The following is a 14,467-nucleotide window of genomic DNA, read 5'->3' on the forward strand; positions in this document are numbered from 1 at the left end:
TTAATTTTTCCCATAATAAGAAAGGTGTCTGAAATGGGCACTGGGGTTACAACACATCACTTAACCCTCCCAGAACAGTGAGCTGTATAAACACCTCAGCTTTTATAATCCGTTTATTTACCATGTGTTCTAGTTATTTCTCAGACTGCTGTTAGATCCAGAAGGCAGTACAATGTGCCACAGAATTGCCCATACAAAAATTTGCCACCTAAAAGGCAAATTCACAGGAGTATGTAAACACCACTATAAAAATATTTCTACAAATTTATAAATGACCTAGAAATTGGCACGACGATTGAGGTGATTAAATTTGCGGATGATACAAAGTTATTCAGAGTAATGAGGACACAGAAGGATTGCGAAGACCTACAAAGAGACAAATACGCTCGAGGAATGGGCTGCAAAATGGCAAATGAGGTTCAATGTGGTAAGTGCAAGGTGATGCATGTCGGTAATAAAAATCATAAGCATGAATATAGGATGTCCGGAGCTGTACTCGGAGAGAGCCCCCTGGAAAGAGACTTGGGTGTACTTGTAGACAAGTCAATGAAACCGTCCGCGCAATGTGTGGCGGTGGCAAAAAGGGCAAACAGAATGCTAGGAATGATTAAGAAAGGGATCACAAACAGATTTGAAAAGGTTATCATGCCGTTATACCGGGCCATGGTACGCCCCCATCTGGAATACTGCATCCAACACTGGTCGCCGTACATGAAAAAGGACTCGAAAGAGTCCAGAGAAGAGCGACAAAAATGGTTAAGGGACTGGGGGAGTTGCCATACAACGAGAGGCTAGAGAAACTGGACCTCTTCTCCCTTGAGAAGAAAAGACTGAGAGGGGACATGATCGAAACATTCAAGATATTGAATGGAATTGACTTAGTAGAGAAAGAGAGACTGTTCACCCTCTCCAAGATGAAGAGAACGAGAGGGCACTCGCTAAAGTTAGAAGGGAAAAGATTCCGTACAAACGTAAGGAAGTTCTTCTTCACCCAGAGAGTGGTAGAAATCTGGAACATCTCTTTCGGAGGCTGTTATAGGGGAAAGCACCCTTCAGGGATTCAAGACAAGGTTGGATAAGTTCCTACTGGAACAGAACATATGCAGGTAAGGCTAGACTCAAATAGGGCACTGGTCTCTGACCTAAGAGCTGCTGCGTGAGCGGACTGATGGGCACGATGGACCACTGGTCTGACCCAGCAGCGGCAAATCTTATGTTCTTAAGTTAGATATTAGGTGCATCGCTAACATCACCAAAAGCAACAAATATGCAAACTTAAGTCAGAACAATGCAGTTCATTTGTTTCCAATCTCTTTATTGCTGTTTATTTTCCGATATTCCCCCTTTCCTATTTTCTAATTGTACTAGCCGCTTAGTTAATTACTATTGTTAACCAGTTTGACGTCTGTTTGCCTTTAACGGTATATTGTTCGCACCCCCCATGAAACAGTTATCGGATCATTTTGTAATGGCCACTGGTTTATACCATACACTTGATAACTAATTCTCTGTACCTTCATTGCATAAATACAGCTCTTATCTCCCGTAAACCACTCTGAACTGTTTTCTGATACTCTGTAACTTCGCTGTATATGTACAGTCTCTTCTCCTGTAAACCGCTCTGAACTGTTTTGTGGTATTGCGGTATACAAAAATAAAGTTATTATTATTATATCAAATTCTTAATAAAACTTGAAACTTAAGTTACATTTTCTCATGAAGCTATATGGTCTGCATCATGTGCTTCTGCATCTGCTAGTCCACTGGTTTATTTTAAAAGGATAATGTTTGGGGGTCTCCCTCCCCCTTTTTTTTAATTCTTATTACTACCAGCAGCATCTACCAAGAATTATCAAGGCTAAAAGTGAACAAAGCCATGGGACCAGATAAATAATAATAATAATAATAACTTTATTCTTATATACCGCCAACAATCTTGCGACTTCTAGGCGGTTAACAATAAAGGGAAACTGTAAATACAATAAATAGAAGCTGTACATACAACGAATTAAGTATTGCTGTGTACATTTGATAGTATCAACATTAATAGTAGTAACAACAGTTTGTGGGCTGCAAGGCCAAGAAGTGCCATGCTGCTTACAGAGAAGTAGAAATATTCCATGAATTGAATGGAGTGATCGTAGTTGGTGATTAGGGGTTAGGGTTAGCAGTTTACAAGATCAGGTTTGTGATGGTGTTACAAGGGTTGATGTCCTGGTTCGTTATCTAGATATTTTAAGAACAGGTAGGTTTTTAGGTGTTTCCTAAATTCTCCATAGTTGTTTGTGTGTGCTTAGGGAATTGAGAGATGTCCTGGCAGAACCATTAGCCGTGCTCTTCAATCTTTCCCTAAGCACGGGAAAAGTTCCATTAGACTGGAAAACAGCTAACGTCATTCCGCTTCACAAAAAGGGATGCAGCTCAGAGACTGCAAATTACAGGCCGATAAGTCTTACATCAATAGTGTGTAAACTTATGGAAACGTTGATTAAAACACAAATTAGATATGGTTCTGGACGATGAGAGGCTGAGGGATCCCCACCAGCATGGATTTACAAAGGGAAGATCCTGCCAATCCAATCTAATCAGCTTCTTTGACTGGGTAACAAAAAAACTGGATAAGGGAAAGTCCCTGGATGTAGTGTATCTGGACTTCAGTAAGGCTTTTGATAGTGTCCCACACCGAAGATTATTGAACAAGATGAGCTCACTGGGACTTGGAGAAACATTAACTGCATGGGTTAAACACTGGCTCAGCGGCAGACTTCAAAGGGTGGTGGTAAATGGCACTCCCTCTGAAACGTCGAACGTGTTCAGTGGAGTACCGCAGGGCTCGGTCCTGGGTCCAATCCTATTTAATATCTTCGTACGGGATCTACCTCAGGGACTTCAGGGTAAAATTGCTTTATTTGACGATAACGCTAAATGATGTAATGTGATAGGCGGAGGTACCGTACCCAACAATATGACACAGGACCTACTTTTACTGGAGAAATGGTCTACTATTTGGCAGCTGAGTTTTAATGCCAAGAAATGTAAAGTTATGCACCTTGGTAGCAGAAACCCTTGCAGAACCTACACTCTGAACGGCGAGACCTTTAACTAGAACTGTTACAGAACGGGACCTGGGAGTAATCATTAGTGAAGATATGAAGGCTGCCAATCAAGTGGGTTGCATCCGGAGAAGTTTCGTCAGCCGTAAGCCCAAAGTGGTGATGCCACTTTACAGGTCAATGGTGAGACCACATTTGGAATACTGTGTTCAATTTTGGAGGCCACATTATTGAAAGGATGTGCTGAGAATAGAGTCGGTTCAGAGATTAGCCACTAGGATGGTCTCGGGACTCAAGGATCTTCCATATGAAGAACGGCTAGGTAGATTACAGCTATACTCTCTTGAAGAACGCAGAGAGAGGGGAGACATGATAGAGACGTTCAAATATGTTACTGGCCGTATAGAGATGGAAAAAGACATCTTTTATCTTACCGGACCTATGGCGACAAGCGGGCATCCGCTATAAATCAGGGGTGGGAGATTTCATGGGGACATTAGGAAGTATTTCTTCACCGAAAGGGTGGTTGATCATTGGAATAATCTTCCACTCCAGGTAGTAGAGGCCAGCAACGTGCTAGATTTTAAGAATAAATGGGATAAACATGTGGGTTCACTTTGAGGAAATGCTTAGGGAGGTGGGTTATTCGTGTGGCAGACTTGTTGGGCCGTTGACCCTTTTCTGCCATCATACTCTATGTTGCTATGCATGCTTACTCTCTTGCTAGAAAAACTCTTTAATTTTGAAAGGGAGGGAAAATTTGAACTGCACATCATCCCAGCTCCAACTAATGAATTACAAGGGATTAAAGGCTTTGTTTTACTACAGGAAACTATGGGGTCCTTTTACTAAGGTGCGTTAGTCGTTTTAGCGTGCGCTAAATATACGCACACACGTGCGCTAAACGCTAACGCGCCCATTATGTCTATGGATGTGTTAGCGTTTAGCCTTAGTAAAAGGACCCCTATGTTAATGCCACCAGCTTCCAAAAAGGTCTAGAATTAACCTCTATAGTATGTCCAATTACAGGAGTTTCACTGTAAACATAAGCATTAGATTAAAAACATGTTTTAATAAAACACTCCAAAATCTTAAAATTTATCACCAAACAAATGCTGGGTATTCAGGAAGTAGGTTGTCTCTGCTACTTACTCGAGCAGTGGAGTCTCTACTGCATGTTACCAACACATCAATGGTTGGGTGCAGGTCCAACCCATATACTGCACTCAAGTGGCCATGGTAATGACGAATAACCTGAATCAGTAAACATAAATCACATTAGACATGATTTGGAGGAAGAGGAGCAATCCCAGGGAGCTTACAGTTCCTGGCATGCTCGTCACACATGGGAAGAAATCCAAGCTCTTCACATCAAATATTAGAAACAAACACCATTTCTTTTTTTTTTAAGAAGCATACCTTATTATATTCAAGATCCCAACATTTCACTTGTTTGTCTTCCCCACAGGAAAACAGGTAAGGGCTTCTAGCACTCACAATAACTCCTCGGACTGTGCTGATGTGCCCTGTTAAGGACAGTTTTAATTTACCCGCTGCAAGGTCCCAGATCTGTCATGGAAGGAAAAAAATAAAGGAAGCTTTGAAAAGCATAAGCTATATCAAACAAGAGATGGCCAAACAAATACAAGAATGTTTTTCATTTCAAAATTCTTTATTACTTTTAAGAGGTTTTAGTGTTCTGGGATCCACTCTTGCCTGATTTTCAAGTTACATGGATTGCTGTGTAATTGTGATTGGTTTTAAAAGCAGCCATGGCACATACAAATAAATCATAAAATGTCTTCTGCCTCAGCCATGCTTTTAAACTGTGAGCTTTCAGTGAGCTTTTCACTTTCTGTTCTGTCCTGCTTGATTCTGGGGGCTGTCATATGTTCAATAGTGAATCTGTGATAGCCATAGATTAATTTTCTCTTTGCACTCCTCCCCTCTCCCCCAAGATGTGCCAGTAGGAATGCACATAACTCCATAATGTAAAAGAAGAGTTTGGCTGTAAACTAGGTGGGCTGGTAGCCATGGATAAAGTACTGTATATACTCCACAAAGATTTTTAAAACTCTGATCAAATATGATTCTCAATCTTAGGACAAGTCTTTCCTCATAGTAAAAATCTGGACTTTTTTCTGTTTGCCTTCCATCTCAGGAAGCTGCTCTGACATAGCACAGCTGTATGATCAGACTGTTACTGTGTGGATATTGTCACACAGCTATCCCCTGCTCTGACTGGCAGGCAGTTTAGCTGTGCTGAATCCTGACCTGTTGGCGTGGCTTCCCCAGGAAAGAGAAAGGCTTTTCAGGTAAAACAGACCTAGGCTCCTGCCTAGTCTGCCAGGCCACACTGAGATATGTTGCCAATAAAAGGGAGACACAATTCAGGTATGGTCAAAATCTCATTCTCAGGCTTTATTTGATAGGGGGTCTGAACACTATCAGCCACCCTCATGGAATACATAAATAAAGCACAAAACAAAAATATCATACAGTTGTCAGAATGGCTTAAAGTCCATGTATGGCATATAACTGCATTCCCCTGGACTTTCTCTGTTTAAAGATAGTCTTCTTCACCAGGGTTTAAATAAACAGAAATGCCATGAAAATAAACTTCCCAACAATGAAAGTAAACTGCATAAACTTAGCCAGTAGAAAATAATAGCAAACTTTAGAAATAAAGTTCCCAGCTCAGGCTCAGTTCAGACCGCTGCCTTGCATTCAAGTTCATCAGCATCAGCTGAGCTTTCCAGCCTGGGAGCACAGCAGGGTATTAGCTAAGCTGTTAGCTTTGCAGAGGTTTAATCACAGAGGCTTCACAGGTTCACAGATACAGTCCCTTTATCACACAATCACCTCCAGGCAGTCTCTGAGCAAAAGGTTTTCCTTCACTCACTAATCAAGGTCAGCTGGTCTCAGGTTCCAGAGAGCCAGCACACAAACACAGCTTAGAAAAACAGCTTCCTTGCTTCACTTCCCCTCAAGAACTAACCTCCATTCCCTCTGGGTTATAATCAGCTTCCAGAAGCACTTCAGTGGTGTCCATTGCTTCAGCCTTCTCAGCAGCTGGGCTCAGGCTTGGGAAGTCCTCTGTCATAGCCACGTCCTCACTACTGTGGGGTTGAGGAGGGAGACTTCTCTCCTCACCTGCCTCTTTGCTATACTGCTGGTGCCTTTGCATTGATTCCTCAGTTTCACCTCTGTTCCTGCCCTCCCCTGTGTGATTCAGGGCTCTGCTTTTAGGTATGTCATAGCTCCACCCCTCTTTCCTAGGAGCAGGGGGGTTGGGCAGGAAATCCCTAGGGAAATAACTCTGGTTTCTCCTAGGCTGATAATGTGCATACCTTGCAGGACTAGGTCTCCACTTCTCAGTAAAAGTCCTATCAGACTTTCTGGTGTATTTATTCTGATATGGCCGTCTCTGCTGGATAACCTTAGGTTTAAACCCTTCCTACTCATCTCACTGTCTGAGGGGCAGTCAGCCATTTCAATATCCTTACTTTTAACCTGGTCAGCTCTCCTGACCAGGGACCGTGTTCTGCTTTTATCCATTACACTACAGGGACAAAGCTGGCTACGGGTTTGTCACAATATCAGCAGGGTAAGTATAGGATCAACTTCTGGAATTGCATATTCTATCATCTACCTACCAAGTCTCATTCCCAGTGTTTGTTTTTAACCACTCTGTATAACTAATTATTTCCATAAATTCCATGAAGTAATGCAATCCTTCTTTTGAGCAGTTTAAATACAGTATATAGAGCTAGAGTCTGCAGGTGATATTTACAGACAGTCTGCAGGTGATATTTTTTCTTTGCACTAACTGGATATGCAGTACAAAATAATACTGTTAAAACTATTCATCAGTGTAGGCAGATAGTTCAGGAAGAAAGATCATCTGTTATCTGCTGATCTTCTAGAAAGCCCCAAAATTTATAACAATGAAAGAATGAGCAATGAGAAATGATGTTTGCTCCGATATTTTTCTATCCTTTAATCCAGAGTATTGCAAAGGAATTTAGCACCTGAGTAGCCATCTCTTGGTGTCTTAATGAACACTAGCACAATCAAGGTCTCTCAAACTGCGTGTCACAGCACAGTGGTGTGCCCCGAAGAGATTCCGGGTGTGCCACAAGAGATTCCAGAATTTTACTTTAATTTTAAAAAATTCCCTTCATGTACGTTGTGTATGCAAGAGTCTGTGTGTGTGTAAGGATACAACCACCCAGACATGCATCATTCTTTGACGTGATTGGTCCCTGAAAACTAATGGCAAGTAATTTTATTTTTTATGTAGTAGTTATCTTATCTTGAGGAACAAAGCAATCAAGGCTTTGTTACCGTATGAATCTTCTTATGTTTGCAAACTTGGATTTTCAGATCTGACAAAAATTAAATTGAAAAAAGAGAACGATTGCAGATGGTGGATGATGAAATGTGTGTTTGCCTGTCAACTATCGAGCCACATTTTGAGTTAATTTGTGCTCAAAAACAAGCACATCCATCACATTGATTAGCAATTCTATTCTATCTACTTTAGTTTCACCATTGTTACAATTACTTACACATAGCTTAAAGAACTTTAAATAACTCTCAAATTTAATTTTTTGTTGGTTTTGCAATTTTATAATTTCAATTATGTGCCATGAAAAACATTTAAGTGTGCCAGAACTGAAAAGGTTTGAGAGACACTGTCCTATATGAATGCACTTCAAATACATCTCAAAAATTAAAATGTACAACCAATAAAACTCTTAGAGCATGCTTAGGGAGAAGTTGTCCCCGGTCAAGTGACTGCATTGGATAACAAAAAAAAAATGGGGTAACTCACAGGAAACCTGTAGGCATGTTTATTGAGATGTAGTGTTAAAAAAATGAAAGGTTTCATTTCCCAGTAGACAGTTGCGGGGTATGGTATTATTTCAAAATACCATACCCCGCAACTGTCTACTGGGAATCATTGCAGCTTACATAAGATTAATAAGGTTTTAAAACAGGAACATCATGACCCATAAAATACTAAGCTTCGGTCCTTGAGTCGGACTATATAGAATAAATGCATTTTTAGTGCCTTCCTGAACTGAAGATAGGAGGGGATCTGACATAAGCTGGCTGGGAGGCAGATCCAAATTTTGGGGCCTTGTAACTTGAAGGTGGACTCGAAGAGTGATTTCCTCCAGACTTTGTGTGGAGAGAAAAGCGGCAGTTTACAGCTGAATTGTAGAAGGAATATGTGACCTGGATGGTAGAAGTTAGTCTAGTAGAGTTTTCTCCATATATAGCCTTGTGGACCATACATGCGACTTTAAATTGGATTCTGTTCTTGACTGGCAGCTAGTGTAGCTCTGCCAATAGCAGGCTGGCCTTTTCAAATTGGGCCTTGTGAAGGATCAGTCTAGCTGCTGTGTTCTGGAGTAGCTGCAATCTCTTACAACCTTTCATTGGCATGTTGCAATATAGAGAGTTGCAATAGTCTAGATACGGAAGAAGGACTGCCAGAGCCACTATCCTAAAGCTGGTCAGGCTCAGGGCTGATCTTAGCGCCCTCAGTTTCTCGGTCTGAAGAATAATTTTTTGATCAGTGAGGTGATCTGCTCTCCCATGGTAAGATCAGAGTCCAGGATTACTCCTAGTACTTTCGACGTTTTGTTTATCATTAGCTTCTCACCCAAGGACAGAGTCAGCTCTGAGTGAGGTAAAGAGTTGTAGTCACCAAACCAGAGCACCTTTGTCTTCTGCTTCTTTAATTTGAGGAAGTTCCGTTGTGATCATGCGCTTAGATCCTCAGTCAGTTTCGATATGTGTTGCAATATGTCTGTGAAGGAGTTTTTGGCTACACAGAGGATAAAAAGGTCATCTGCATAGGAAAAAGTGTGGACTTGTGGGAAAGAGAACTGCTTACCCAAGGCATACATGAATACATTGAACAATGACAATGAAAGAGTGGAGCCTTGTGGGACCCCACAGACGGCTTCCCAGGTTTGGGATTTCCTATGATTCTACCTCACGTTATATGTTCTCTTGATCAAGAATTCTGTGAACCATTTTAACACTAACCCATACACTCCTAGTTCTAATTTTAGAAGTAATAGTGAGTGGTCAACTGCATCAAATTCCGCTGAGATATTGACTTGCAATAGCACAGTTTGCTTGCCTTTGCTTAGATAGAACTTCGCCATTGATATTAATTCTAGGAGAAGGAATTCAATGCTATGCATTGGCCTGAAACCATGTTGAGAGTTATGGAAGCCATCAACCAGGTTTAGGAATTCCGATAGCTGCGTATTAATGAAGAATTCTACATTTAGCTAGCCACGATATACCTGCCACTGGCCTGAAGTTTTCTAACTTGGTTAGGTTTAGACTGTGGCCTTGGATATAGGTGTCAGTGAGATGGCTGATAATGCTGTAGGATAGGTCCCTTTTGTCAGGCACCTGTTGACAAGATCAGTCAGCCAAGTTCAATTCATCTTTAGACCCTTTAATTTTCTATATTACCTGGTTCTTCCTTTTCCCCCTTAACTATCTAGCCAAAGTAGCTCCCGACTTATTACTATATTCAAACAAGTGTTGCCTAGCCCTTGTTCTTAGATAGTCTAGTAGGGGGGGCGTGGCTTGGACGCGAGTTCTGATGGTCGGGTGAAGGAGAAGCTCCGTACAAACAAGCTTACTTTATAGAAATTACTACAAATATTAATTTTTAAAAAAAGAAAAATCGGAGACACGTGATGATATGAACGAGTGAGGACGTCTCCTCGTTCACTCCGGGGCAGCCCTGCCGAATCGTACAAAATTGCTGACACCCTGCCGACCCGATCGCAGCGTGAAACGCCGGGTACGATCCCTCTTTATATGGATCGTTATCTTACCCGATCCCAGGAAATAAAGAAGCAGAAATCGGCGAAAAAAACCGGACCACGTGCACGACCGGTGGAGCCCAAGATGGCGGCGAGTCCCGCGGCGGCGGTCTCCAGCCTGTCTGAATCGGCTTTGAGCGATATTAAGGCAGCGCTCTCACAGGTACTGGGGCCCCAAATGGAGACACTCACCTCCCAAATTGCTAACATTGAGACTTTGCTGGCTACGGCGGCGGCTCGTACCGCGGAGCTGGAGGGCAGAGTGTCTGACCTGGAAGACTCCTCGACGGCGCGGGACACAGATATTAGCACGCTGCAGGCGCAGGTTAGGGCCCAGAATGATAAGATTGATGATCTTGAGAACAGATCTCGTCGCTCTAACCTGCGTCTGATGGGCATTCCGGAGACGTTGCCGGAGAGAGCCTTACCTGAATTACTGGAGACCTGGCTGCGGGACGAATTCACTTTGAGACCATCACTGGGGCCCTTACGTATAGAACGGGCACATCGGCTGGGCTCCCGACCTGGCCTAGATAGACGCCCGCGTGTTGTGATATTAAAATTGTTAAACTTCCAACACAAAATTGAGTTGCTGCGCCAGTACAGAGCCAAGAAGGATGACCTGAACTACGATGGTCAGCCAGTCCGACTGAGCCAGGATTTCTCGATAGCTTTGCAGGAGCGGCGACGACCTTACTACCCCTTATGTGCACGCCTGGCGGATTTGAAACAGCGTTTTCAATTCAACTACCCAGCTACATTGAGGATTCACTGCAATGGAGTCTGGAAAACTTTTCAGACCCCAGAGGAGGCGGATGTCTACATGCAGCAACTGGGCTCCAAGAAGCCGGGAGCGGACTAACCTGGGTTTGGACACAGGCTGGGTAGGGTTGGTGTCTGCATAAGACTTTTGTGTTCATTGCTGTTTGCAGGGACAATGTTCTACATATATTATGTTAGATAGACAGATACTTGAAGGCCAGGGAGGCCCTGGGGGGTGATCATTTTGTGCCTCTAGTTCCTCCGGATGGGGGTTCTGGGATTAGTAAATGGGGAAGAGGGGGTTGGGGATATCTTGGGGGCAGCAGCGGTATGGTTTGGGGATGTTTGTATGTTTACTGCCTTTTTTGTTTTATTGCATGGATTCCAGCGGAGAGGGTGGTTTGCTTGGGAGTGGATTGTGTGGTCTCGGGGCGAGGCTGGGCGTCCCGGGACTCTTAGTACTATTAGAAGTGGTGTTATTGATAGAAGGGATAGGGATCCTTACGGGTGATCGTAACTTACGTATTCTTTCCTGGAATGTTTCAGGAATAACGTCTCCCGTAAAACGCACTAAAATACTTTCTCAATTGAAACATCACTCTGCAGATATAGCTTGCTTACAGGAGACTAGGCTTACTGATAGTGAACACCGGAAACTTCAGAGAGGATGGGTCGGAGATTTACACTTTGCTTCTGCACCAGGGAGGAGAGCTGGGGTGGCTATATTGATTCGCAGGGGCTTCTTGGGTACAGTGCGGGTATTGCGACGTGACCCTCAGGGTAGGTATCTATTGGTGCGGGTAGAGGGACCTGGTGGGACGTTCCGACTATTGGTGGGATATGGTCCAAATAGCTATCAACATGCATTTTTTCAGAATCTGGTGAATATTTGTGTACAGGATCAGGGCTGCCCTCTGATTTTGGTGGGTGACCTGAATCAAGTACATAATCCCACTATGGACCGCTCTGGGTTGCCGAGTATGGCCAGAGTGAAACAAACGAAGGGCATTCCCTATTTATGTAGAGCCTTGGGGTTGGTGGACTCCTGGAGACTATTACATCCAACCGAACGGGATTATACGCACCAGTCTAGAGCACACGGTTCTTTTTCTAGACTAGATTACATCTTACTCTCTGAGACTTTGTTTCCTAGGGTCGCGGAGGCCACGATAGGCCCTTTAGAGATATCGGATCACAATATGATCTGGATTGACGTGGCACTGGGAGGTCACCGGGGTCCGGGAACTGGATGGAGATTTCCCTCCTATTTACACAAAGATGTTCATTTCCAGGAATTCTTACAAGAAAAATGGGAGGCTTACTGTACACATAATGCCCAACATGTTGACCACCCAACTTTATTTTGGGATGCGGCCAAAGCGGTATTGCGCGGGGATATTCTTGCTTATGTCACTACTAGAACCCGTAGAATAGCACGCCGCATAATATACCTGGAACGACAAGTGACACTGTTGAAACAGGACTTGTTGCGCGATCCCTCTGAGGCTAATACTGAGGCATATAGGGCGGCGTTGGTGGAGCTTAATTCCCTCATCCACGAACGCACCAAGAAACTTTTGTTTTACCGTAAATTTCAATTTCATAAATATGGTAACAAGGCGGGTAAATTGCTAGCGGCTATAACAAAAAGTTGGAAGGGGTCCAGATACATACCCATGATAAAGGATAGCTCGGGGAAGTTTTTGACTTCGTCAGTGGATATTGCGGCGGGTTTTCAGAAATATTTTGAGGCATTTTATGCATCCCCTGGCTTGTACACGGGTCCCGATGTACAGGACTATTTGGCAGATGCGGGATTGCCTCGACTGACAGTGGCCCAGACATCCAGATTAGACAGGCCGCTACATGTACAGGAGGTGACCTTGGCAATCCAAAAGCTGCGATCTTGTACAGCACCGGGCCCGGATGGCTACTCCCCCGAGTTTTACAAGATCTTATCCCCCTGTATAGGTAACTCTCTTTTGAATTATTACATAGCTATACAGGAACAGGGGGTTTTTCCCCGTCACAGTAATGACGCCCTGATTACCTTGATTCCAAAACCATCTAAACCCCCAGACGACATAGAATCCTATCGACCAATATCTCTACTGAATGTTGATGTTAAGATACTAGCTAGAGTCCTAGCTGATAGATTGGCCCTTATTCTGCCCTCCATAATAGTGCCTGAACAAGTGGGATTTGTTCGCAACAGGCATTCCACCATTAATGTCCGGCGCATACTTTTAGCTCTTTCCCGTGCACAATTAGAACAACGCCCTGGACTGCTTGTCGAGTTAGATGCAGCAAAAGCTTTTGATAAAGTTAACTGGCACTACCTGTTTCAGGTCTTAAACTATATCGGGATCCCCGCGGGCTTCCTCTCCTCTGTACAAGCACTTTACAATGGCCCGACGGCCTCGGTGCTGGTTAATGGAGTGAGATCTTCTCCCTTTGCCATTGGTAGGGGGACAAGACAGGGCTGCCCACTATCCCCCTTGCTTTTTCTGCTGTATTTAGACCCCTTGTTGCGCACTATACAAAAGGATGATATACTTGTGGGTTTACCTGAGGGCACGTCGCAATTACGGGTGCTGGCCTTTGCGGATGACCTTTTATTGGCATTGGATACTCCACACAGCTCATTACCAAGAGCGTTAGAACTATTGGATGAGTTTCACATTTATTCTGGCTTGGAGTTGAATAAGCAAAAATCTTTAGCACTTCCCACTTTTCCAGAGGTGAGATACACTTGGCCGGGGGACTTTCCACTACAGTGGGCTACTTCTTCGTTGACATATTTGGGTGTAATTATCCCCCAAAATTTGAATAGACTCTATTCCGCAAATATAACACCCCTGCTTCATCGCACTGCTAATACACTGCATGGCTGGCGGACATTCCCTATTTCCCTGTCAGGCCGAATAGCTCTTTATAACATGATGGTTGTGCCTCAATGGACATATGTCCTACAAATGCTCCCTCTCATGTTAACCACATCTCACACCGCACTTCATAACTCCCATCTCTCTAAATATTTATGGCAGGGTAGAAGAGCGAGGATTTCTTTGGCTAAGTTGAGGCTTCCTGTGGACCAAGGGGGGCTGGGATTACTATGTGTGTCTCGGTTTAACCTAGCATGTCAATTACGTCACATCCATGACTGGTTCTGTGACACTTCTGATTTTTCTATGCCTGTGATTGAACATTTTTCCTTCCAGCCATATCATTTTAGCTATCTTCTCCATGCTCCTCAGTTACCAGACTTACCTCAGCTGAAGTCCCATCCACTTTTACCAGCGATGCGCTCAGCGTGGAGGTTGTTGTGTAAGGGCTTGCAGATTTCTCCTCACCATACACCTTGCCTTCCATTGATTGGAAATGGTGATTTCTTACCTGGCATGGACTCTGCAGTGTTCAGACGCTGGTCTCGTGCGGGCCTCCAATATGTGTCACAGACCGTACAAGATAATGGTTCACCGATCCCCTTCAGAGACCTACAAACGCAGTTTCGGCTATCATCTATGGACTGGTTTGCGTATCGACAGCTTACACATTACTTACAGTCCTTGACAACGGGGAGGTTGCAGGAGGATATACAAGACAGATTGCAAGAAGCGCTTGCACTCACTGCTCCGGAGTCAATGTCCCTCAGATTCTTCCATAAGGGGCTACAGAAACGGGCGGGTGAATTGGACTTTCTTGCCTTGGCTCAGAGGTGGTCTGCTGATCTTCAATTACCAATTGCAGCGGATGTGATTCGCAGAGGCATTCGTGCAGGAAGGACCA

At 43.7% G+C, this 14,467-nt stretch overlaps 1 protein-coding gene across 3 annotated transcripts in view; it reads right to left on the reverse strand.

The window, feature by feature from the left end:
- The window catches only part of PLRG1 (pleiotropic regulator 1), a 104,413-nt gene that overhangs the window by 35,024 nt on the left and 54,922 nt on the right, over window positions 1-14,467 (reverse strand). For all 3 annotated transcript variants that reach the window (XM_033941078.1, XM_033941068.1, XM_033941086.1), the window contains 2 exons: window positions 4,473-4,622; window positions 4,206-4,307 (listed from right to left, as the gene is read on the reverse strand). In XM_033941078.1, the coding sequence (XP_033796969.1) occupies window positions 4,206-4,307; window positions 4,473-4,622 (252 nt within the window). The remainder of the gene's footprint in view (window positions 1-4,205; window positions 4,308-4,472; window positions 4,623-14,467) is intronic.

Source organism: Geotrypetes seraphini, chromosome 1 (assembly GCF_902459505.1).
Source record: "Geotrypetes seraphini chromosome 1, aGeoSer1.1, whole genome shotgun sequence".
Taxonomy (NCBI): Eukaryota; Metazoa; Chordata; class Amphibia; order Gymnophiona; family Dermophiidae; genus Geotrypetes; species Geotrypetes seraphini.